Raw genomic sequence first — 23,831 nt, 5'->3', positions numbered from 1 at the left:
GTGAGGGGAATACACACACACACACACACACACACACAAACTTGCCTTACCCCATTCATTCATCTATTACACCACTCAATCCAATTCAGGGTCTCATGAAGGCCAGAGCCTACCCCTAGGAGCACAGCATGTCCGTCCAAACACTCGCATATGCACACACACCCATTTGCACACAGCAGGCCAATTTTGAGACACCAGTCCATCTAACATACACATCTTTGGAGCATAGGAAGAAACCAGAGCACATGCAGGCTCCTCCACACAGACACAAGGAAAATGTGCAGGCTCCTCCACACAGACACAAGGAGAACGTGTAGGCTCCACACAAACACAGGGAGAACGTGCAGGCTCCACAGGAACATCAGGTGGGCCATAAAAAACCCCTGGACACGGTGAAGCAGCAGTGATAAGCACCTCACTACTGGGCCGCCCTGCCTTACACAAGTTTAAGCTACACAGAACTGCACATTGTATTTCATCTATGCAGAGATGCAGACACATCAGTAAAAAGGAACGTTTTATTCACAATCAAAAATGTCATCCCAAGCTGCCATATTATACATTTTTATACAGAGTTTGAAAATCCTTTACAAAACCAAAAAACATTAGAAAATATGATTTGATATGAAATATGACATAACATAGATCATCTTGAATAAAAAAAGTTAGTTGGTTAGTTCATGTTCATAACCTCCTATTACAGTGAATGCCAGCAATATCATTACAAAATAAATGTAAAACAAGCAAAAACATCTAAAAAAATCATAATAAAAAAAACCACATGCAGCATTGTAAGAAAGAGCCTGAGAGTATATACCTGTAAAGGTAAAGAAACAGGGGGGGGGGGGGGTTGATACAATCACTCACTAATTATGTTGAATGATCCAAAATTCACTCACAAATATATGCTGAAAAAAAAAAGCCATTTTGGACAGTCCTAACAAGTTGCCACCATGACATCAGAAATACAAAAGTGTCTGAGAAGTTAGAAAGTTGATTTATTCAGGGCTAAATTAAAAAGGGGGCATGCTGTGGGCAGAGCATGGGGAGGGCTTTTGTGCTATAAATAAATTGTTACTCTATGACGTTCTACATGAATAGAACAAGACTGAAGGAATGCATAGAACCACCGGTGCGTGGTGCCATCGCTGGGGTGTTTCTAAATACATTATAACAAGTCTACATTCCCAGAGGGTATCTAAACACCTTACCGCAAGTCTGTATCCCTCGATTGTAGCTAAACACCTTATAGTATGTTTGCAGTAACTTGGTCATTTTAGTCATTTTATGTCTTTGTACTTGTGGTACATAATGATGTTGCTTAATGGCGACCAGGTGCATTATGTCACTATGCTTACATTCATATTTTAATAGAACAGTCAGGATTAGCTCTCACCCCAAACTCAGTGACATTGTTCACGTCTATTTGACCTGTTTGTGAGTTATTAAGTTGTGCTTGCATCTGTTTGCTGAGACCCTTGACCCTTTTTTTTACCCCAGAAAGAGGGGAACATGTTACCCTGTATGAATTATGACCCTTGACTGCTTTATGCAAACAGCTTAGACTGCAGGTGGAGGTTAGTCCCAGCCCAGCAGGGGTCACTGATACATTCCCACTGCTGAAGTCTCCAGTCATGTAAATAGGGGCAAAGGATTCACACTGGGTTTTAAAAAGATCCGCTTGAATACTGAATGTCACTGATAAAGAGTAAGAGAACAGGGTTGATATGTAAATTCTGGGCATTGTTTGGGTTCCATATATACGTTGAATATGACTGAACCTCATACACTCAAAAGAGTGTTGAAATACTGTAACAATGCAAGACAATCATGTTTTACTATAATACATGCTCTTATGCAGAAATGACCAATCCAAGCACAGAGACTTGATGTTCTATTCATCTTAAATCATTTCAAGGCAAGTGGGCCAAAGTTGAAGAGAATGGGTTTGCATCAACCAAGGCTGGCAGCAGTGTTACCAACGTGGCTCTTAAACGACATCACAGATTTGTTTGATATGTAAGGTAGAAAGTCACACATAGTTAATAGAAATCCAACGTAAGGCTCCAGAGGTCACATAACAAAACACTGATAGAGGTGGTACAGGAGAAAGGCAAAGTCTGGGAAAATGCAATAACATTAGCTTATTGCTTTCTTTCCTCTTCCCTTTAATCTTCCCATCCAAATGATATTTTACAGACTGTTGAATCATATAAATACACTATACAATGTAATATAAAATCATTTTCTTCGTGAAAGGAATATGTTAAGGGTTGGCTTAGGTATGCTGGTTAGAGTAGCACCAGTACAAAAACTAACGATTGAAAGAGTCATATGACAAAGGCACTTTATGGTGTAGCAGAAGAAAATGGGTAAATGACAATCCCGCATTCAATCTTTATTTCTCTTTCAACACCTTAGATCTTAAAATATCACAGGTTGTCGCTTCATCTGTTCCACTTGATTGAGTGATTCACACGGAGTGTGCACCATCCACGATCCGCACCCAGCCATTCTTCAGACAATGCTCCTTCTCCATCCATTGTTCAAAGCCACAGTCATATACAATTTTTCCTTCTGTCTTTTTGTTTTTTTCAATCAGTGGATTGGCTGCTACATTTCAAATTCTTTCCACTCTGACTTCCAGGAATCTTTCTCACTTCCTCTATTCCTCCCCTCCCTCCCTCCCTCCCTCCCTCTCTCCCTCTCTCTCTCTCTCTCTTTCCCTCCATCCACCTCAAACCCATCCTTTTTTCAAACCTCCACCTCTCGCAGTCCTTCTTCAGTCTCCGATGCTACTCTGATGTCAAAGCAAGTCACCATCATAACACGTGACTTGCACAGGTTGACACAGCATTCCAATTCTCCTGTGGCCTGCTCTAGTGCCTCCAGGTACTCCTGGGATTCCTGGTCCAAATCCTGGTCCACCTCAACTGTGAGGAGCACAATCAATTATGACTTACTGAGAGCAACTTGCGCTGACTAGTTACATAACTCATAGCATTTCAAGTCAAGTAGACCAATCATGAACGTAAACTCCAAAACTCACACTCTCCTGTCCACTTGCTGGGGTCCATCATCAATCTGGTCTTGGTGTCTTCTAGTTCCTCCTTCAGAGTCTCGTGTTTCACTCGGAGTTCTCTGATCTGTTGCTGTCGTCGCTCTGCAACCTTCAGCTTCGAGTTAAAAAATACCAGTCCCTACAGAGACAGGAGGAGGCAAAAGAGTTAGGACACAGGATAGGGGTGAGGAAAAAGAGTTAGGACACAGGAGAGGGGTGAGGTAAAAGAGTTAGGACACAGGATAGGGGTGAGGTAAAAGAGTTAGGACATAGGAGAGGGGTGAGGTAAAAGAGTTAGGACACAGGAGAAGGGTGAGGTAAAAGAGTTAGGACACAGGAGAGGGGTGAGGTAAAAGAGTTAGGACACAGGAGAAGGGTGAGGTAAAAGAGTTAGGACACAGGAGAAGGGTGAGGTAAAAGAGTTAGGACACAGGATAGGGGTGAGGTAAAAGAGTTAGGACACAGGAGAAGGGTGAGGCAAAAGAGTTAGGACACAGGAGAGGGGTGAGGTAAAAGAGTTAGGACACAGGAGAAGGGTGAGGTAAAAGAGTTAGGACACAGGAGAAGGGTGAGGTAAAAGAGTTAGGACACAGGATAGGGGTGAGGTAAAAGAGTTAGGACACAGGAGAGGGGTGAGGTAAAAGAGTTAGGACACAGGAGAGGGGTGAGGTAAAACAGTTAGGACACAGGAGAGGGGTGAGGTAAAAGAGTTAGGACACAGGATAGGGGTGAGGTAAAAGAGTTAGGACACAGGAGAGGGGTGAGGTAAAAGAGTTAGGACACAGGAGAGGGGTGAGGTAAAAGAGTTAGGACACAGGATAGGGGTGAGGAAAAAGAGTTAGGACACAGGAGAGGGGTGAGGTAAAAGAGTTAGGACACAGGATAGGGGTGAGGTAAAAGAGTTAGGACATAGGAGAGGGGTGAGGTAAAAGAGTTAGGACACAGGAGAAGGGTGAGGTAAAAGAGTTAGGACACAGGAGAGGGGTGAGGTAAAACAGTTAGGACACAGGAGAGGGGTGAGGTAAAAGAGTTAGGACACAGGAGAGGGGTGAGGTAAAAGAGTTAGGACACAGGATAGGGGTGAGGTAAAAGAGTTAGGACATAGGAGAGGGGTGAGGTAAAAGAGTTAGGACACAGGAGAAGGGTGAGGTAAAAGAGTTAGGACACAGGAGAGGGGTGAGGTAAAAGAGTTAGGACACAGGAGAAGGGTGAGGTAAAAGAGTTAGGACACAGGAGAAGGGTGAGGTAAAAGAGTTAGGACACAGGATAGGGGTGAGGTAAAAGAGTTAGGACACAGGAGAAGGGTGAGGTAAAAGAGTTAGGACACAGGAGAGGGGTGAGGTAAAACAGTTAGGACACAGGAGAGGGGTGAGGTAAAAGAGTTAGGACACAGGAGAGGGGTGAGGTAAAAGAGTTAGGACACAGGAGAGGGGTGAGGTAAAACAGTTAGGACACAGGAGAGGGGTGAGGTAAAAGAGTTAGGACACAGGAGAGGGGTGAGGTAAAAGAGTTAGGACACAGGAGAGGGGTGAGGTAAAAGAGTTAGGACACGATAGGGGTGAGGTAAAAGAGTTAGGACATAGGAGAGGGGTGAGGTAAAAGAGTTAGGACACAGGAGAAGGGTGAGGTAAAAGAGTTAGGACACAGGAGAGGGGTGAGGTAAAAGAGTTAGGACACAGGAGAGGGGTGAGGTAAAAGAGTTAGGACACAGGAGAGGGGTGAGGTAAAAGAGTTAGGACACAGGAGAGGGGTGAGGTAAAAGAGTTAGGACACAGGAGAGGGGTGAGGAAAAAGAGTTAGGACACAGGAGAGGGGTGAGGTAAAAGAGTTAGGACACAGGAGAGGGGTGAGGTAAAAGAGTTAGGACACAGGAGAGGGGTGAGGTAAAAGAGTTAGGACACAGGATAGGGGTGAGGTAAAAGAGTTAGGACATAGGAGAGGGGTGAGGTAAAAGAGTTAGGACACAGGATAGGGGTGAGGTAAAAGAGTTAGGACACAGGAGAGGGGTGAGGTAAAAGAGTTAGGACACAGGATAGGGGTGAGGTAAAAGAGTTAGGACACAGGAGAGGGGTGAGGTAAAAGAGTTAGGACACAGGATAGGGGTGAGGTAAAAGAGTTAGGACACAGGATAGGGGTGAGGTAAAAGAGTTAGGACACAGGATAGGGGTGAGGTAAAAGAGTTAGGACACAGGATAGGGGTGAGGTAAAAGAGTTAGGACACAGGAGAGGGGTGAGGTAAAAGAGTTAGGACACAGGATAGGGGTGAGGTAAAAGAGTTAGGACACAGGAGAGGGGTGAGGTAAAAGAGTTAGGACACAGGAGAGGGGTGAGGTAAAAGAGTTAGGACACAGGAGAGGGGTGAGGTAAAAGAGTTAGGACACAGGAGAGGGGTGAGGTAAAAGAGTTAGGACACAGGATAGGGGTGAGGTAAAAGAGTTAGGACACAGGATAGGGGTGAGGTAAAAGAGTTAGGACATAGGAGAGGGGTGAGGTAAAAGAGTTAGGACACAGGAGAAGGGTGAGGTAAAAGAGTTAGGACACAGGATAGGGGTGAGGTAAAAGAGTTAGGACACAGGAGAGGGGTGAGGTAAAAGAGTTAGGACACAGGAGAGGGGTGAGGTAAAAGAGTTAGGACACAGGAGAGGGGTGAGGTAAAAGAGTTAGGACACAGGATAGGGGTGAGGAAAAAGAGTTAGGACACAGGAGAGGGGTGAGGTAAAAGAGTTAGGACACAGGATAGGGGTGAGGTAAAAGAGTTAGGACACAGGAGAGGGGTGAGGTAAAAGAGTTAGGACACAGGATAGGGGTGAGGTAAAAGAGTTAGGACATAGGAGAGGGGTGAGGTAAAAGAGTTAGGACACAGGATAGGGGTGAGGTAAAAGAGTTAGGACACAGGAGAGGGGTGAGGTAAAAGAGTTAGGACACAGGATAGGGGTGAGGTAAAAGAGTTAGGACACAGGATAGGGGTGAGGTAAAAGAGTTAGGACACAGGAGAGGGGTGAGGTAAAAGAGTTAGGACACAGGATAGGGGTGAGGTAAAAGAGTTAGGACACAGGATAGGGGTGAGGTAAAAGAGTTAGGACACAGGATAGGGGTGAGGTAAAAGAGTTAGGACACAGGATAGGGGTGAGGTAAAAGAGTTAGGACACAGGATAGGGGTGAGGTAAAAGAGTTAGGACACAGGATAGGGGTGAGGTAAAAGAGTTAGGACACAGGATAGGGGTGAGGTAAAAGAGTTAGGACACAGGAGAGGGGTGAGGTAAAAGAGTTAGGACACAGGAGAGGGGTGAGGTAAAAGAGTTAGGACACAGGATAGGGGTGAGGTAAAAGAGTTAGGACACAGGATAGGGGTGAGGTAAAAGAGTTAGGACACAGGAGAGGGGTGAGGTAAAAGAGTTAGGACACAGGATAGGGGTGAGGTAAAAGAGTTAGGACACAGGATAGGGGTGAGGTAAAAGAGTTAGGACACAGGAGAGGGGTGAGGTAAAAGAGTTAGGACACAGGATAGGGGTGAGGTAAAAGAGTTAGGACACAGGATAGGGGTGAGGTAAAAGAGTTAGGACACAGGATAGGGGTGAGGTAAAAGAGTTAGGACACAGGATAGGGGTGAGGTAAAAGAGTTAGGACACAGGATAGGGGTGAGGTAAAAGAGTTAGGACACAGGATAGGGGTGAGGTAAAAGAGTTAGGACACAGGATAGGGGTGAGGTAAAAGAGTTAGGACACAGGATAGGGGTGAGGTAAAAGAGGAATGACGTAGGAGAGGGAGGACAAAGGAAAGGGACGATGGAGTTTGTGGATTTGTTCAAAGTAACTTCATTTGTTCTGGCCTTTCATTGTCCTTTTATTCACATTCCTGCCACATCCATCTTCTTTAATCAATTTACCTTTTCTAAGGACCGAACTGACTTCTGGAAATGAGAGATGAGAAAAGGTAATTGAAGGGAAGGAAAAGAACAGTCATAATGATATGTGAAGATGGGTAGTCGAAGAGAAACACTCAGACTCAGTCACGCAGTGTTCAGATTTGTACACTTTTAATCCAATCAAAAGCTGGATGCAATAATGTGCTGGAAAAAAGGAAACCTAAACATATATTTACCCTATATGGAAAACCATGAAGTCTTTCTCTCTTTCCTTCATATGCATTGGCACCATTTACTAACACTTCTTCATCATCATCACTGAACTAAGCCCTTTCTCTTTATTTGCAACAACTCAACGTCTGATAATTCCACCATTTTACCTTTTAAAGACAGTACCTCACAAGCAGTTAGCCCCCCATCCCATGGACGGATAATGCGACCAGCTATGTACAGGCAACATTATCAGCTACAGCTACATGCAGGGGCACTGCACCTGGTCATGTACCAAAATCTGACCATATAATCTGTTGCATGTATTTTGAAAAGCATTGATTTATTTGGCAAGCTCTCAAGGACACAATGAATATAATCTTCTATTAAGAAAAGGTAATGTCAATTACCATCTAACTGATTTAAAATGGATTTTCTTAACAAATCTCTGTCTGCTTCAGTCCAGTACTGCCCTCCTTTTAATCCTATACCCAGACACGCACTAGACCCAACTCAATCGTTCCTATCTAAACCAATTAAGCTGAGAGAATTGCTTCTCAACTACAGTCTCAACTGCAGAATTTTTTTCCCCTTTACTCAGAAACCAATAAGACCACAGCTATTCAGACACAATCATCCACTATGAGATGTGCTGAAGGTCAAGAATCTGAGCCACAAATGATCATTACACACTTTAATAAGATGCATGGGCCTGCCAAGTCCTTCTTTCAATGGCATGATTAACGTGAAGACACAGACTGAGCTGTGGTTCCTGAAACAATGAAACATGAGAAAGAAAAAAAATGATCTATGTGATGTCTCAGCTGCCTTACTGCAGAGTTGAACTATGTTCATTTTGTCACTAGTGGAGGGGGTTTGGGGGTACTGAATAATTATGCTCACATTAACAGCAGCTCCACTACCAGAAGTGAAGTGACCATCAAGTACATCAGCACTGACATTTTCAACCAGAAGTCATAATGAAAACATCTTATCATTCCACAGCCAATCCACAGCACTGGAGCTGAATGTGTGGATGTCTGGCCTCCTGCTTGCTTCCCCTGCCCTACTGCCCCGCCCCACTGCTTACCTCTACTGCCTCCTCTTGTCTCCGGCGCTGTAACCGTTCCACATCATCAATCTCATACACTTTGATCTCAAAAGGCTCTTTCAGCGGGCCAGTCATCGGAGGCAGGTCCACCCACTGGCCCGTAGCTCCTGCCTTCTTCCCTAAGGATGAGGTGTCAGGCAAGGGAGCAGGGATGAGACGCCGCCTCTGAAGTCCTAGTGTGAGCAGAGAGAGAGTAGAGGAGAGCATGATGTACAGCAAGGAAAAGGATAACAGGAGAGCAGAGGAAAAAAAAAACACTGAGATGGAAGAAGAACGTAAACAAGGATAATAAAAATCAGGAGATACACGGATGACTTCATGGGCAAAGTGGAAGGGAGTGTCAATTAAGGCAAAACATATTCTTGGATTATAGCTGACAAATAGCAGAAAATACAAAAGACAGCAATAAAGAGATTTATCTCCAAATCAGTATGCATATATGTATGAGAATGCAGACTTAGATGGAGGATGATAACAGACTTTATGCTGACCTACATGTTCATATTGTATATGCATAAGTCGCAATGTCAGTTTGACACAGACAGGCATATGAACTGAAAAATAACAATGAAATCCAATGTGACTCTTGGGGAGTCTTGACTTTGTACGGATATTGTATTCTCTATTAAACTAACACCAACCAAATATAGATAGTTAGATATGATATGCATTGCCTGTCAGTTCATATACTCTATATGAGGCCCTTCTGAGCAATAAATCCAGGAATGGGGGAAAAAACAAAATCCTTGTTAACCTGGGAAGTCAGTAATATTTGAAAGACATTATGACTCACCATTTGACCTCTTTTTGGGTGGTTTGGAGGTCCTAGTACGCCCTGAAGAAGACACCCCACTCTCACTCATAGAATCATGAGCCGACGAGGCACTTCCAGTGGCCTCACTGTCCCGAATCATACTCTCATATCCACTACTTCCACCACTGTGGTAGAATAGTGCAGTTCGCCCCATGGCAGGAGGCAGCTCCCCACTCAGGACGCTGCTGTTGTCACTACCGTGCCCACTGCTGTATCTCTGCGGCCGCCTTGGGGCAGTAATCTTGCTGTAAGGAGAGGGCAGAATGGGGATTGGTGTGGGCTTGTCTTCACTGAGGTTCACCCCACTGTCATTACCACTGTCTGAATCAACAGATCCCCTCAGATGTTTCCCAGGAGGGCTTCCTGATACCAGCTCAGTAACACGACTATTAGCTGCTCGCATTGCTTGCTTAGTACCCATAACTGTTCCTCTTGTGGCTTTGCCATTGCCGCCTGGTGATGAATGAGCTAATGCACTCTTCCCTGAAGGTGGAAGGTTGGCATTCCTTGTTGTGGATGCTGTGAGAGACTTGGTTGAGGAGCTTAGAGATTTGGAATTGCTTGCAGATAGTGTGCGAGCTTTGTTTCCATTTATAGGCACTGGTCTTGCGTTAAGGCTGCTTTTGACCTGCCCATTTTTTCCCATGTTGACTGTATTAACACTAGGAGGTGAAGAGGCATTGACTGGGGAAGAAGTGGCAACAGGTGATCCAAATTTGGTAACAGACCTGCTTGATTTTCCATTAAGACTGGCTCCACTGTTCTCTCGACTGAGCACAGGTTTAGATCCCAAAGATGTCAAACTGTCACACCTTTCAAGGGACATCTGGCTTCCATACAGTTGTCCAGTATCCCCTCTTGCTCCTCTGGCCTTAAGACTGGAGGTTGCTTTTAGTAAACATTGGTCTGACTTTAAACCAGATGCTTTTAGACTGTGGAAATCTCCTCTGTACCGGAGATCATATTCATTCTCCGACTTGGCAGGGCTGGGAGCCAAGGACTTTCCTAAGGCACTTGGGGGTAGCAGAACTCGATTTTTCTGATCCAGACTGGATTTACGCACGGGAGGTGGAGGAGGTGATGCACCACCTGGCTTTGGTAGCATACTAACATCCTGTCTAATAACTTTCCCATTCTTTTCTAAAGATGAGACCTTTAAACTACCTGTTGATGACCCAAGGCCAAGACCAACCTTGATATCAATGGATGTATGAATGACCGGAACTGTTCCAAGTGTCGTTGCACCTCTTTTGAGCTGGGGTACTTTACTGGGGGTCTCCATCTTTTTGCTGCTACTGGATTTTTCACATCCATCTACCACCCTTTGGGATGAATTAGATCCCTGTATTTTGGGTATTCGAGGTACGCTGTTGCAGTTTGTGCCTGTTCTTCTAGAGGGAATGCCACTCAATCCATTTTTTAATAGTTTGGAAGATGGACCTAAATTCAACAGCGCGGATGTCTCCGACACATTCTGCATCCGTTGCCATGGGTCATCTGGCTTGCCCTCCAGCCTCTGTGGTTCACGTCTCCACCTGCTATTGTTGTTGCTCTCACTTATGCTGCTACTCTCCACTGTGTATGAGGTAGGTTTCACTTTCTTGGGAAGACTACATTGAACACTGCAAGGGTCTAGCAAGGTCTGGGTTGGAGATGAATTAACTTGACTTGATTTTACAACTTTTGGGGAATTTCTGACAGATGCTTTTGTGGACTCTGGGGATGATGAGCATTTACTAAGGGAGAGTTTACTTGAAGTGGCACTGTCACTATCCATTTCTGAGAAGCTACAGCCACTATCATTCAAGGAGTTTTTGGGCTCCTTCTGAGAGCAGCTTTGGAAAATGCCAAGGGAGTCCAGGTAGAATGCACGTTCTGGCCCAATATGTGTACCATTAGCAAGAAAGACATCTGCACACTGGGCCTTCTCACTACCTGAAGTGCAGACACTCACTTCACTAAGCCATGAACTGATGGATGAACCATGACTGTCCAAGGACGAAAAGGTTTCCATCTGCAATGGTGGTACCATTTCAGCATTTACTCCAGAGGTGTCCATGCTGGATGTATATGCATCAAACTCATCATTGATGCTGCTGATGATGCTTACTGGTCTAGATCCTGAAGCAAGCGCCTGTACAGAGCAATCACTGTTGAAGCTTATGATACTGGAAGGTCTCCCATTGTTCACAATATTTCCAATAGATAATTCTTCTACAAGGGTAAACACCAGCTCATCCTCTCCATTTAGTTCTACTGGTTGCTGAAGGGTTACTGTAGTTCTCAAGATATCCCTGTCCATGCACCGTTCCCTAAGGGTAGATCTTAGCTGGCACACCTCAAGTGGGGTCCTGGTATTTAGGTGATGGACCCTGCTCAAAACAGGAGAGTTGCCACTTGAACTACTCTGTTTCTGATGGCTCATTCCAATGGGGGGTATCCTGGTGGCTGACTTTTCTTCTGCTTCCCCATTAGATCTTATAGTGACCATTTGTTGTGGGGGTGGCGGAGCAGGTTTGGGTAAATGTGTTTTCCTGTTTAAAAATACTTTTTCTCTTACCACTGGGTCTGAGTTTTGAGATCCTGTGGGTTTATCTTGTCTCCCTGGGGAGCATGAAACCAAGTTGTCTGATACCAGAACCTTTTCACTATCAGCCACTGAACAGCACATAGTCTCCGATATGTCTCGCTCTGATGTGGTGGCACCGTGCCATTTGGAATGTTCAGATTTGGACTTGTGTTTGGGGCTGCTGGGAAGTTTACCGGCAGCAGAAATGGGCTGTTTGGATAATATACTGTCCTGGTGAGAAGAGGATGTTTTTGTAAGAGGCTTGGGAGAAGCTGAAAGAGGCACAGACCCTTCCTTTGGTCTTGTTGCACTAACATCCATCTTAGGACTTGCTTGACTTCTGGCTTCCCCAACAAAAGCTGTTGGTTCTTCACTGCCATCAATACATTCCAGTCGCTCCTGAAGCTCGGCAAAGGTGTTGCATTTGAAGTGGTCACGATCAGCTGGTCCGTCCTTACTGCGCTGCTTTCTGTTCAGGGAAGGGATAATGGGAACAAAGGCTGGAGGACCCTCGTTATCACTGAGCTCTCGATCAGAGATTGCAGCACCACCAGGGCCAACATAAATGACAGTGTCACAGGAATGCTCGCTACTGGAGGAATAGTCTGGATCACTGAGCAGTGAGGGCAGGTCTGGGTCCAGGGCCACAGTCCGTGGATGGAAAGGTCTTAAATGTGGCGGCCGGCGAATCCTTCCCTCATCACATGAGCTCTCTCCTCCAGAGGAACTTGATGCATACTACACATAGAAACAGATTAATAAAAGCTACCATACAGTGCTTCAATCAATAAACAGGCAAATTAACATTAGAAGTATGTTAATTGCTAATAGTATATTAACAAGAAATAGTAACATCAATAGTATGCAGTTAGTTAGAGTTATTAAAAAGTGCATAAAGAGAGGCTAGGTTTCTACCAGTCTGTTCTTTCATTCTTGGAAGTACATGTTCTTTGTCTAACATCTCATATTTACATCATGAGTCAGAAATATTTCTCTTTTCTTACATGCTTCTTCCAAGTAACATTACAGTACAGCAATTAGTTGCCCATTACAAAATTCCAAATCAGATCATTTCTGCTTGAAACCAAAATACATATTAAAATATCTATCTTTTAAATTGAAGAGTTTTCTTTACACAGTTCAAATGTATGTGTTTGGACAGAATGGTGGATGCTAAATAAAGGTGCACTAATTAAAACATTGTGCCATTTTCAAATGACTGTTTTTTCCCAGCAAGCAAAAAAATTCCATTGACCTTGGACTTCTTCTTCCTCACGCGGTGGATTCGTGAGGCAAGCTGCACTGTGGTGAGTGAATCAGCATAGTGAACAGGAGAGTCAGAGACGTGGGCGATCATCGTCGTCCGGCAGTTGATGTTCCCCAGGGAATCACGTAGAAGCATTGTAAGCTTACTATCCCTGAGGAAAATGTTCAGTAAATTACAGAAAATCATATCCCAGAATGCCAATAGAGCACGGACATTTTTTATATATTGAGTTGATAAATTGTAAATGATATCAAGATTCTGATAAATCTTAAAATTAAATGAATCTATAATTAAAATAAATACTGAATGTCAACAAGGATATGCAAATGTAGTAAAATATATTATGTCGCAGATTTCACAGTATTTGTTTAAGAGTATGTTAACAGCAACATGCAGTCATTCATATATAAGTGCTCTGAACCACACTGGCTGTGGACCAACTTAACACTACCAACTTAACCTGTCAACACAACCCAACAAGCTTAATCTTGTTGTAGCCAACTTTGATTATGTGTTCATTTCTGTGCTACATTTGGCAAAATGGAATCACATCAAATCTCAGAAAGACAAAGGGAGGTTAATAACTGGCAGATAAATGTCTGGTGGTACCTCAGAAAAGCAACTAATTACATTTCCATGCACAATATCTACTTGACACTTTCTGAAACAAATACAGTAGAAAAGTGTTTGTTTTAAAAAACTGAAAGGTTTCAGTTGACTCTCTTACCTGTAGGGGACGTGCTTGGCTCCGTTGGCTAAAGCGAGGATGACGTTCCCTAAGGCAGTGAGAGACAAGCACATACCACTGCCCCCGTCTCGACTCTTACTAAGCACTTTCTCACAGCTGCCCAGGTCTATGAGGTGCAGTCTGCTCCTACCACCAGACACTGTGGAGGACAGAGGGTAGGAGGGAGGGAGAGAAGAAGAGAACGAGACAGGAAATTCAGTCAAAGACAAATGAGTGCAAACATTCAAACGGCAGACAAAGGTTCTAACGACGTCCAGAGTCTGGTGTGTAATTTGGAATAACGCCATGGATAATCATATATTTCAGTGTCAGATTACAGAGATATTTATTACACAATACTTTTGCCACAATGCTTTTACCACATACCTGCACATTTCAAAACCTCCAGGAACGCAACAATTATCTACAAACGTTTCGCCAAACAAAAATGAGGGTTTTTTTGTTTGTTTCTTTCTGTTTGTTTCTTTAAATGTTTCTTTAAATGTTTATTATTCTGAGGGAAAGAACATTTACATCCCACTAAATCACAAATAAAGTCAAAGGAACAAAAATCATTAGATTACCACTAATGCCTTATTGAATTAGCAGTAGCAAGGTTTTAGATTAAGGAGGTAATTCACTATAGCTATGGACTGTGTGACGAGAGATAAAAACCTAAAATACTGCAGTTTGAGACAGTGGCAGAGAGGTTAGAGCACATTACAGACATTCCCTCTCTGAAGTAGCGTTGGTGAGCGCACACTCCTACATACGCACTCGCACCATATAGTGGTGAGCAGAGCAGGGCCTCAGATAGCCCACAGTGATTTATACTTGAGTAAGTGGCACAGACTGATATGATTCAAATCTTCTAAAACCCCTTAGATTTAACAGCTATATTCAGTCTGGGCTAGAAACAGACATTATATAGTGATGTTATTTTGTTCACATTCATTCTATTCATCAGTTCAGTATTACTACTGACATACAACTATCTCTAACTGATGCTACAGATACTAAACTCACAAAGGGAGCCTATCCACTTGTAAATGTTATAATGTAATAAAAGTACAAAATGTAATAAAGTAAAAAAGACATGTCGGTTGAAGTTGGAAGTGTCACAAATGGCACCATTCTGGTGGTCAAGAAGTAAGCGTATTTTAACTGCACCACAGCATAATCTAGCAAAGCTCTTGAATATCAGGTCATCAACTTTAGTCATGGCACTATAACTGTCATTCCACTTTAGATGCACAGCTGTGTTGAGGGGCACCAAGGCCCCACACAGGCGTCTCATAATGCTGCTACATGGACATCATCTTATGCGATTACAGTATAAAGGGACAGAGTACAGGCTGAAACCTGTTTGTTATTCTAGTACAGCTTTGTGATGTATCCATTCTGAAAGCATGTAGTCAGCTGTTTCGATACATCTGAAATGAAGGCTCTTATTAACCATGCAGAGTTATTCCTCTGTTATCAGATATTCAGCATTTACCTATGCTAATGAGCACTGCAGAGTCTCTCTCTAGCAGGTACTTCTACACTATGATTATGGTCGTTAGCTGCTCATGAATTATTACTGTCTGTTAAAATTCCCATTAAAGTTTAATGAAGTGGTCAAAGCAGGCGTGATTGATTTAGCTTCTAGGTGATGGAGTGAGGGGAGAAATGGAGGTGTGATAGGATAGCTCTGATTCAGTCTGTAATACCTCAGCTATTAGATTAATGAGTTTGAGATGTAGTTCTCCTCCTCTTTGAGCATGAGGAGTGGGTAGAGAAAGGAAATGGGAGTGAAATCCATCGATTAACCGCACAGCTGGGTTTCACCACCACTACCATGTCCAAGAAGTCAGTTAAACACAGACACTCACTCACTCACTCACACACACACACACACTCACACACACTCACACACACTCACACTCACCCACACTCACACACACACACTCACTCACTCACACACACACACACACACACACACTCACCCACACACCCACACACACACACACACTCACTCACCCACACACACACACACACACTCACTCACACACTCACACACACACTCACACACACACTCACTCACACACTCACACACTCACTCACACTCACCCACACACACTCACACACACACTCACCCACACACACTCACACACACACTCACTCACACACACACTCACACACACACTCACACACACACACTCACACACACTCACCCACACACACACTCACCCACACACACACACTCACTCACACACACACACTCACCCACACACGCACTCACACACTCACACACACACTCACTCACTCACACACACACACACACACTCACCCACACACCCACACACACACACTCACACACTCACACACACACTCACTCACACACTCACACACACACTCACTCACACACTCACTCACACACTCACACACTCACTCACACACTCACTCACACACTCACTCACACTCACACACACACACACTCACACACACACTCACACACACACACTCACCCACACTCACCCACACACACACACTCACCCACACACACACACTCACCCACACACACACACTCACCCACACACACACCCACACACACCCACACACACACCCACACACACACCCACACACACACACTCACCCACACACACACACTCACCCACACACACACCCACACACACACACTCACACACACACACACACACACACTCACTCACTTCCTCCCTTGCCACTCTTCTCCATGCGGTACTGGTAGATGTGCAGGGTGAAGAGCATGTGGGAGTTGCGGCGGTGGTCCTCGTCTGCGTGCGGATGGCTGGTGCTACGAGCAGCGATTGCGGCATCCAGGAACAGAGCTGCCTTTTCTGCTGTCGGGGCCCGCAACTCACACTGATTCTGGAGCTACAGAAAAACACAGAAGGACAGTCAAACACAGACAAACAGAGACACAAGTGTGTTGTGTGTGTTGTGTGTGTGTGTGTGTGTGTGTTGTGTGTGAGAGAGAAAGGGAGTGCAGGTGTATATGTGTGTGTGTGTGTGTGTGTGTGTGTGTGTGTGTGTGTGTGTTGTGTGTGAGAGAGAAAGGAAGTGCAGGTGTATATGTGTGTGTGTGTGTGTGTGTGCGTGAACAGAGAAACAAAGAAAATCAAGGGTACAGTAATGGCAAAAGCCAGGCAGGAAGAGCTCTTGGATGTGCCAGAAACAAGGAATCTGAATCAGCTGCTCTTCACCTCGCTGACCAGCGAGGCTGGGTCTCTGGGGCAATCAGGAGCTCCAGGAAAGAGCCCCCTCTGTGGGCAGAGACTATCTAAAAAGAAGGACTCTTGGCTGGGTAAAAAGCCCAGCCCCAGATTAGCTTCCCCCAGGACAGGAGGGAATGCCCTTCTAAGAGCACCTTCCCAGCCCAGAACAAAGGCAGAGCAGCGGGTCATCCTCCTGAAGAACAACACCACACCACCCAGTGGGCAAGAGAAAGGAACAGCGGCATTAATGCAGGATTCATCTGAGTTACAGATGACAGTCAGCATCAAGCCTACACAGAAAAAAACCTCAAAGTTGAAATGAGGCAGTGGTCTGGGGAGCAGGAGAGAGGGGAGCCCACAGCACTGGGTGGAGTGCTGGGTGGAGCAATGCACCCGTATCTGAACTTCACAAGCCTCCAGGCAGCCTTTGAAGTGTTGGCCTCATAAGGACCCCCCAAAAAAACAACATCTGACACCAACACCTGGCAGTGCTTTCAACTACCTCCTACCCAACCCCTCAAACGCCAACCACCCCCCACCATTTACCCTCCTCCAATGAGGGGAGTGTTTGTGGGGGGGAGGGGGTAGAATGCCCCCATCAGCATCCCCCAGGCCCTCATCCACCCACCTCCAGATGGATGCTACAGGGCCTTGGAGGGAGAGTAACCCGAACAGCTGCCTGTCAGCTCAGCACCACAATAACTGTTGCTGAAGGGAAAAGGTGGTGTGATTAAAAACAAAGCGTGTCTGAATAAGGCACAGGGAAAAGACTAAGACAATCACCGTGCAGATCTACATTGCTGCCGGGTGCTCCTGGAAATCAGGCGACATTTATTAACAGCACATTTCAAACTGAAACAAAAGAAAAAGTGAACAAAAAGCCAAAGGCCTTAGGTTCCCACTGACCTGGGTGCCACAGATGGGATCCTCGCGCAGGTAGACGCCGGGGGACTGGCCGTCCTGCAGGCTGCCCGTGGAGACGTCTGAGAGCAGGTCCTGCAACCTCTCGTCTTTGCCGTAGATCTCCACGGCGGAGACTCTCACGGAGAAGCGCGCGCCAGTCTTCTCCCGCCGCTCACTGATTAGCTTGAAGAGCCAAGAGATAGCACAGGGCGCAATGCCAAGGCTCTGAGCTGAGCTATCTCTGCCAATCATGGTGTACGTCTTGCCTAGCGAGGTGGAGGGAGAAAGTTGTTGATTCTGGCCCAGTGTGGAGAGCGCTGATCTCCTGCAATCTCTCCAGCCATGAGAATACCAGAGGCCTTTCACCCCATGACTGAGTGAGGTGAGCAGAGGTGAGCATGCAGCTACCAAATCAAGCCAGTCATACTTATTGGTTCATACTGATGATGAAATTCATCTACATTTATTTGAATGGTAGGGGATACATTTATTTTTATTGAATCACTGCTATGCCAGCAAAAGAAGTCATTACAAATTGGATTGTGCATGAATAAGCCATCAAGAGACTGCAATAAAATGTCATACAGGGCCTTCATCGACAATGAGAAGAAGTGTACGAAAGGGCTAAGAAACTGAGGACACACCATGTACTGGAAAAGAAACAGTCTACAAGCATAAGCAACACAGTGAGCGTCATTTAGCAAGCTTTTAATCGCACTAGCCTATCTCTCTACACACACCCACACCCACATACAAAGGACCAGCAAATTCTTAGCAGAGTCCATGCGTCCACATGATCCACTTAAATGCATCATTTAACTTTTAGAGAAATGAGAAGAAAGAATTTTTAAAGATCCTGGTGGCTAAATGGCTTAAAAACCATTAACCAAGCAGGTGGATCACACGATGTATGACTGTTAGCATGCCCATAAGTAGTTAATGAGATGTAATGATGAGCTAATGCAGCTTGTCAATAGTAAAAGAAAAGCTTACCAAGCTTCACATGGCCAAAGCAGAAGACACAGCCATCAGCTCCATTCACCACGGACTGGATCACCTCAGCCACGGTCCCTGAGCACACTTCAGCCTACATACACACAGCACAGGTGCTTAGGACCCGCTATAAACTGAATATGAACAAGCATTGGTCATAGCACAGACAGTTCCTCCAAAATGTGGTTGAAGTAAGAAATAAAATCTTCCCAAGAGTTATGACATTTATCACGAAACTCTCATCGAGAAGTTTCATAATAAATGACAGAGAACATTTAGAAGTAAATTATATAAACTGCTGCTTAATTGTACTACGCACTACTGCCATACAACCCCCAACCCACCCACCCCCCACCCAGACTGTAATGGAACGGATGCCATGGATGGAGTAGTGTACCGAGCCCTGGGGCTGTGCAGCTCACACGCCAATAAGCCTGCTGTGTACACCACACCACTGACTGCATCATTAAGTAAAGAAATCCAACTAAACTAGAAGCACTAATGCAGCAGCTCATCCTGCATTCATCAAACGTGCAGAGGCTTCCACTGCAGTCTCTGAGCCTATCATCACAATCTGCTCCACCAGCCCCGGTCCACAGAGACAGACTACTACTGCAGCAGTCCCATACCATACAGCAGAACATACACATGTACATATAAACACACACACACACACACACACACACACACACACACACACACACACTCAACTCAACTTCCAGCTATTCACTACAATAATGCCCCTCTTATTCAACTAAAAGGCTTATTTAGACTATTTGTAGTCATGCACACATTAACCTGATTTGTTATAAACATGATGTTGGAGAGTTTTAATTTATTTTACCTGTACATATAAGGGCTTTTGGCAAACATGTGAGACAAATGCATTGAATGGGAGGCAGCAGAAACAGATATAATGCCAGGGTCTGTCAGCACAGACATTAAAATGCCAACCTTAGTTGCTGGAAAGCCACAACTCAATTGCTCTCACTGAGTCATTCTCAAGAGCTATGCGTGCTTCCTGAGTATTTCCTTGTTTTCATTATTGTGGTGGTTTGCACTCTGCTCTTAATTTGGACACCCTCAGGCCTCTGGAGGCTGTAATGCTCGGTGTATGTGGCTGGAATTCAAATCATGTTCTAGACTTCAAAGAAACAGCTGTTGAGCCCATACTGTGAAGAATGTGGCTGACCTAACATTGCCATTTTTGCATTAAGCCTCTGGACCTGCCCAGAATGTCTGTGTACGTGCATATGTGTGTGTGTGTGTGTGTGTGTGTGTGTGTGTGTGTGTGTGTGTGTGTGTGTGTGTGTGTGTGTGTGTGTGCGCGTGTGTGTGTGTGTGTCCTCCTGCCCTTGAAGAAATGTCTTTGCCCAAAGATTCAGGAATACAGTCCAGAGGGCAGCGAAACAATCAAGACAGCAGCATCACAGATGGTTATGCAAAAAAACCAAACACAGTACACCTCGGTCCTGTAGTGAATAAAACACAACCAACAAACCACAGTCTTACACAAATTCTGCAGTCGCTCTTACTTGTGAGGCATCTTGGGTGAACACAGCATCAAAGGCGAACATCTTTGGGGCGGCGAGTGGTGCGCGGCGGTGGGCGGAGTTCAGCGGACTCAGGGGCGGCGGCTCGAACAGTGTCAGCTGCTTTTTTCGCTGATCCACCTTTAAGAAGGACTCTGATGAATCCTGCACCCCCGGAGAAGGACATATCCGTACCATCACCTTTACCTGCGCCGAGAAAGAAGACAAAAAACAAAACAAAGGTTCTGTTATACAAGTCAGCATTATGTTGTGTTTTTTCGTTTAAGGGTTTACAATACCACCACATCAATCCATGCAGAGCCAAGAGTCTGTTTTACCAGTTTTGGCTTGTGTTTCTACAATATCTCAGTCATATAAAGACAAAAGACTTGTTTAATTGGTTGTTTTAATATCACAGTCAGTCTAGCACAGAAGCTGCAGGATGCAGTCTAGCACAGAAGCTGTGGGACACTTTAGTCTGGTCTATATCAGTGCCTTAAGCGTGGTCAGGGCCAGAGCCCAACAGCTGAGAAACTGCTCTAATTAACACCAGCATCACATCAATGAGAAGCTGGCACTGGTGCCAGTGTCCAGCCGCATACCACATGGCAAAGTCAACGCAGGTAGTTTATTCCCACCCAAGGTCCTATGGCACTCTCATAGCACTCATGACACTCCAATGACATTCCAATGACATTCTTATGGGACTCCTATGGCTCTTCTATCACACTCTTATAGCGCAAAGCTCCACTCTGCCCTGCTGGATGTGTGGTTGAGGTCTATTTCCAGTGGAGCGTAGCTATGTCAGCCCTGATGGTCCCACTGAGACACCGAGGGCCAGCCTCGCCCTGAGCGAACTCCACCCCCACCCTGTTCCGCAGAGGTCGATTACTGCTGATGGACATGTGCACATGGTGAACAAATTGCACCATCCATGACATTGAAAACAGACTTCTATATATGTCTGGCCAAAGAAAGACCAGCAACCCTGAGAGAGCTCTGCTCAGATCCAGCTAACAGCCTCCACTATATTTATATTTGCCAGCCATCTGAGAGGAGACGTCTGGTCACCCTGGTGAGGCGGCTGCATTTTCACACCTCCAGTTAGACCTGCTAATGGCCCAGTCCTTCCAGCTCCTGGTGTTCTCTGCAGGTCCATTAGTCTCACATCTGTCCCTCAGGCTGACTGCCTGGTCCACTGGCACGAGAACCAGAACCAGACATCGGTACACTCCTCGACTGTTTAACGGGGTTCCACAATTCACGCAACAAATGCTACAGTCCACAGTGTCGACACTGTTATTCAGCAAGTGCTGGACAAATACACAAATATCACACAAATATCAGATATGTGCATCGCACAAAGCATTTTCACTATCTGACACACAGTCAAAGTTTTAAAAAATGTTGATTTAATCATCCACACTGGAGGCCCAGTCAGGTTCATTCAGGCAGCAGCAGATGTGTGTCTGAGCAGTGGGGAGAGGAAGCTCATTAGTCCAGCAGGCTTTCAATGAGTCCATTCTCAACGGGCAGTTAACAATCATCTCAATGGGCTGGGGCTCTTGGAAACATGTGCTACAATCATCTTGCAGAGCAGGTGGTATCTAATCTCGTACAAATCTTTCCCATCTCTATAAATACTAAAATATAAAGCTGAATACAATACCCAGCAGACAAAGGATAAGCTTACAGAAGGCTTGCTCCTGCTGACTGGCTGGCTTCCCATCCACAGCTTCCAAATGCACTTACTGTTGCCAAAAAACAAGCCACCACTACTCTATCGCTGCTATTAAACAGAAGTGTTACCAATTCAACAGAATCTGGATGGCTTCAGTGATTTCCCCATTATCTGTTTGCAAAGTTTGTTCACAATTTAGTCATCACACACCAAAACTCTAAATGTAATGATGCACTTCATTTTCTACATTTCAATGGCCATTCAATTTTTTTCCCCCTAACACAGATTACATTCAAAAAGGAAAGCAGAGTTTAATGGCACAAGCAGTTAATCAACAACTTCTACTGGGCTCTCCCATTGAAAATAAATCAAAGAAAATTTAGACTCTCAGAAGAGAACCCAGGCAGTGAACTATCACATTCCATGGACCTGTCACTCTACCAATTCAGAGCACTCTGACCCAGACTGTCTCTAGGCCAGACTGCTCTAAACCAGACTGCCTTTGACCAGACTGACCTGAACAGACTGCTCTGAGGCAGACTGCTGTGAGCCAGACTACCCTTAACCTGATTTTGGCCAGCAGTCTGCATGCAAAAAATATGGCACCTCCATGAAGCTGTGTGTGTCCTGAGCCAGTCTGAATGAAGTTGGATTCCCCCAAGCCAGACTGTCCTGAACAGGAATGCCCTGTGCCAGACTGCCCTCAACCTAACTTTGATCTGCATGCAAACATGTGTGGCACCTCCATGCAGCTGTGTGTGTATGACTATGTTTTTGTGCGTGTGTGTGTGTGTGTGTGTGTGTGTGTGTGTAGCATGAAACTGAGCCCATATGAATGTTCCCTGTGGAACTGGGAGATGTATAGCTTTGTATTTCCCAGGACAGTTTAAAGAGCTTAAAGCACTGCTCTTTATTCACTGTCAAAAAATGCATTTGTAAGCACACAGATATGCATTTCCCTCTGTGTGTGTGTGCGCGCATTTCTCTGACCTTGCCAATACCAGGGTTTTCCTTGGTCTTTGAGCTGGCTCTGAGCAGGCATGGTGGTGCAGGTGGAGGCAAGAGCTGGAGGACACTGCTGAAGTTGGTGGGGTAGATGGAGGGCTCTGGCGATTGCAGCATGGGCGTCTGGGGCTTCTTCCGCTTCGCTGAGAGGTTCAGCTTCTGTGCAGCCCTAACCAAGCACACATGCAGCACACCAGGTCAGGCACAGCACACAGATAGCAACAGACACAGCGAAAGCATATAGCCTTTAAAGAGCTGGTGAGTGCTGCTTTATGCTTACAAGCAAGACACAAGCAAATATTACAAAACAACAAACTGTTTTCACATGTTACCGAAAGGACTGTTTACTGCAAGGCCGTTATGAAGCAGTAAGCCTCCTGTCGGGTTGAACGTCACCATTTTCAAAGATGCTTTCAATAAAAAACAACATTTTTTAAAGTTTTTCATGCAGTCTGCGGAAGAAGGTTCAAAGAGCCTGCAATTATTGCAGTTAGGAGGGGAAACCCTATTTGCTCTGTTGATTGATTTAATGGTATAGCTTGACATTTGCAACTAAACACTATGAAATCAGAACTGAAAGGTCAAAAGCCCCAGTTTTGACGCCAGAGTAAACGCATCCCAAAGTCGCTCTTTGTGTCTCACTCAGTCGGGCTACGCACGCCGCCTCCCGCTCTCTTTCACACAGCCAAACGGGCAGATCTTACCCTCATACCCTCATGCCCTCCATTTTTCAGGGAGAAACGCGAAACTGCAGCTAATGGGGTCAGACGCTTCATTAGCCTTGACATCAGCCATTTGCTGCCTCCACAGACCCCACTGTCTGGACATTAATCTCAGCAGGAGATATTGCGTTA

The 23,831-nt window shown here is 45.1% G+C and overlaps 1 protein-coding gene across 3 annotated transcripts in view; it reads right to left on the bottom strand.

Moving 5' to 3' along the window:
- Positions 1–504: 504 nt before the first annotated feature.
- The window catches only part of kif26ab (kinesin family member 26Ab), a 75,816-nt gene continuing 52,489 nt past the window's right edge, over positions 505–23,831 (bottom strand). For all 3 annotated transcript variants that reach the window (XM_081721871.1, XM_027000277.3, XM_081721872.1), the window contains 11 exons: positions 22,963–23,146; positions 20,295–20,498; positions 18,760–18,853; positions 17,770–18,032; positions 16,339–16,522; positions 13,625–13,784; positions 12,886–13,048; positions 9,041–12,368; positions 8,227–8,420; positions 3,050–3,200; positions 505–2,933 (listed from right to left, as the gene is read on the bottom strand). In XM_081721871.1, coding sequence (XP_081577997.1) covers positions 2,755–2,933; positions 3,050–3,200; positions 8,227–8,420; positions 9,041–12,368; positions 12,886–13,048; positions 13,625–13,784; positions 16,339–16,522; positions 17,770–18,032; positions 18,760–18,853; positions 20,295–20,498; positions 22,963–23,146 — 5,104 coding nt within the window. In that variant the 3' untranslated portion in view covers positions 505–2,754. The remainder of the gene's footprint in view (positions 2,934–3,049; positions 3,201–8,226; positions 8,421–9,040; positions 12,369–12,885; positions 13,049–13,624; positions 13,785–16,338; positions 16,523–17,769; positions 18,033–18,759; positions 18,854–20,294; positions 20,499–22,962; positions 23,147–23,831) is intronic.

This window comes from Electrophorus electricus, chromosome 10, assembly GCF_041902795.1.
Source record: "Electrophorus electricus isolate QZ-2024a chromosome 10, ASM4190279v1, whole genome shotgun sequence".
Classification (NCBI taxonomy): domain Eukaryota; kingdom Metazoa; phylum Chordata; class Actinopteri; order Gymnotiformes; family Gymnotidae; genus Electrophorus; species Electrophorus electricus.
The sequence above is the reverse complement of the archived record's forward strand: the minus strand, read 5'-3'. Positions and strand labels throughout refer to the sequence as shown.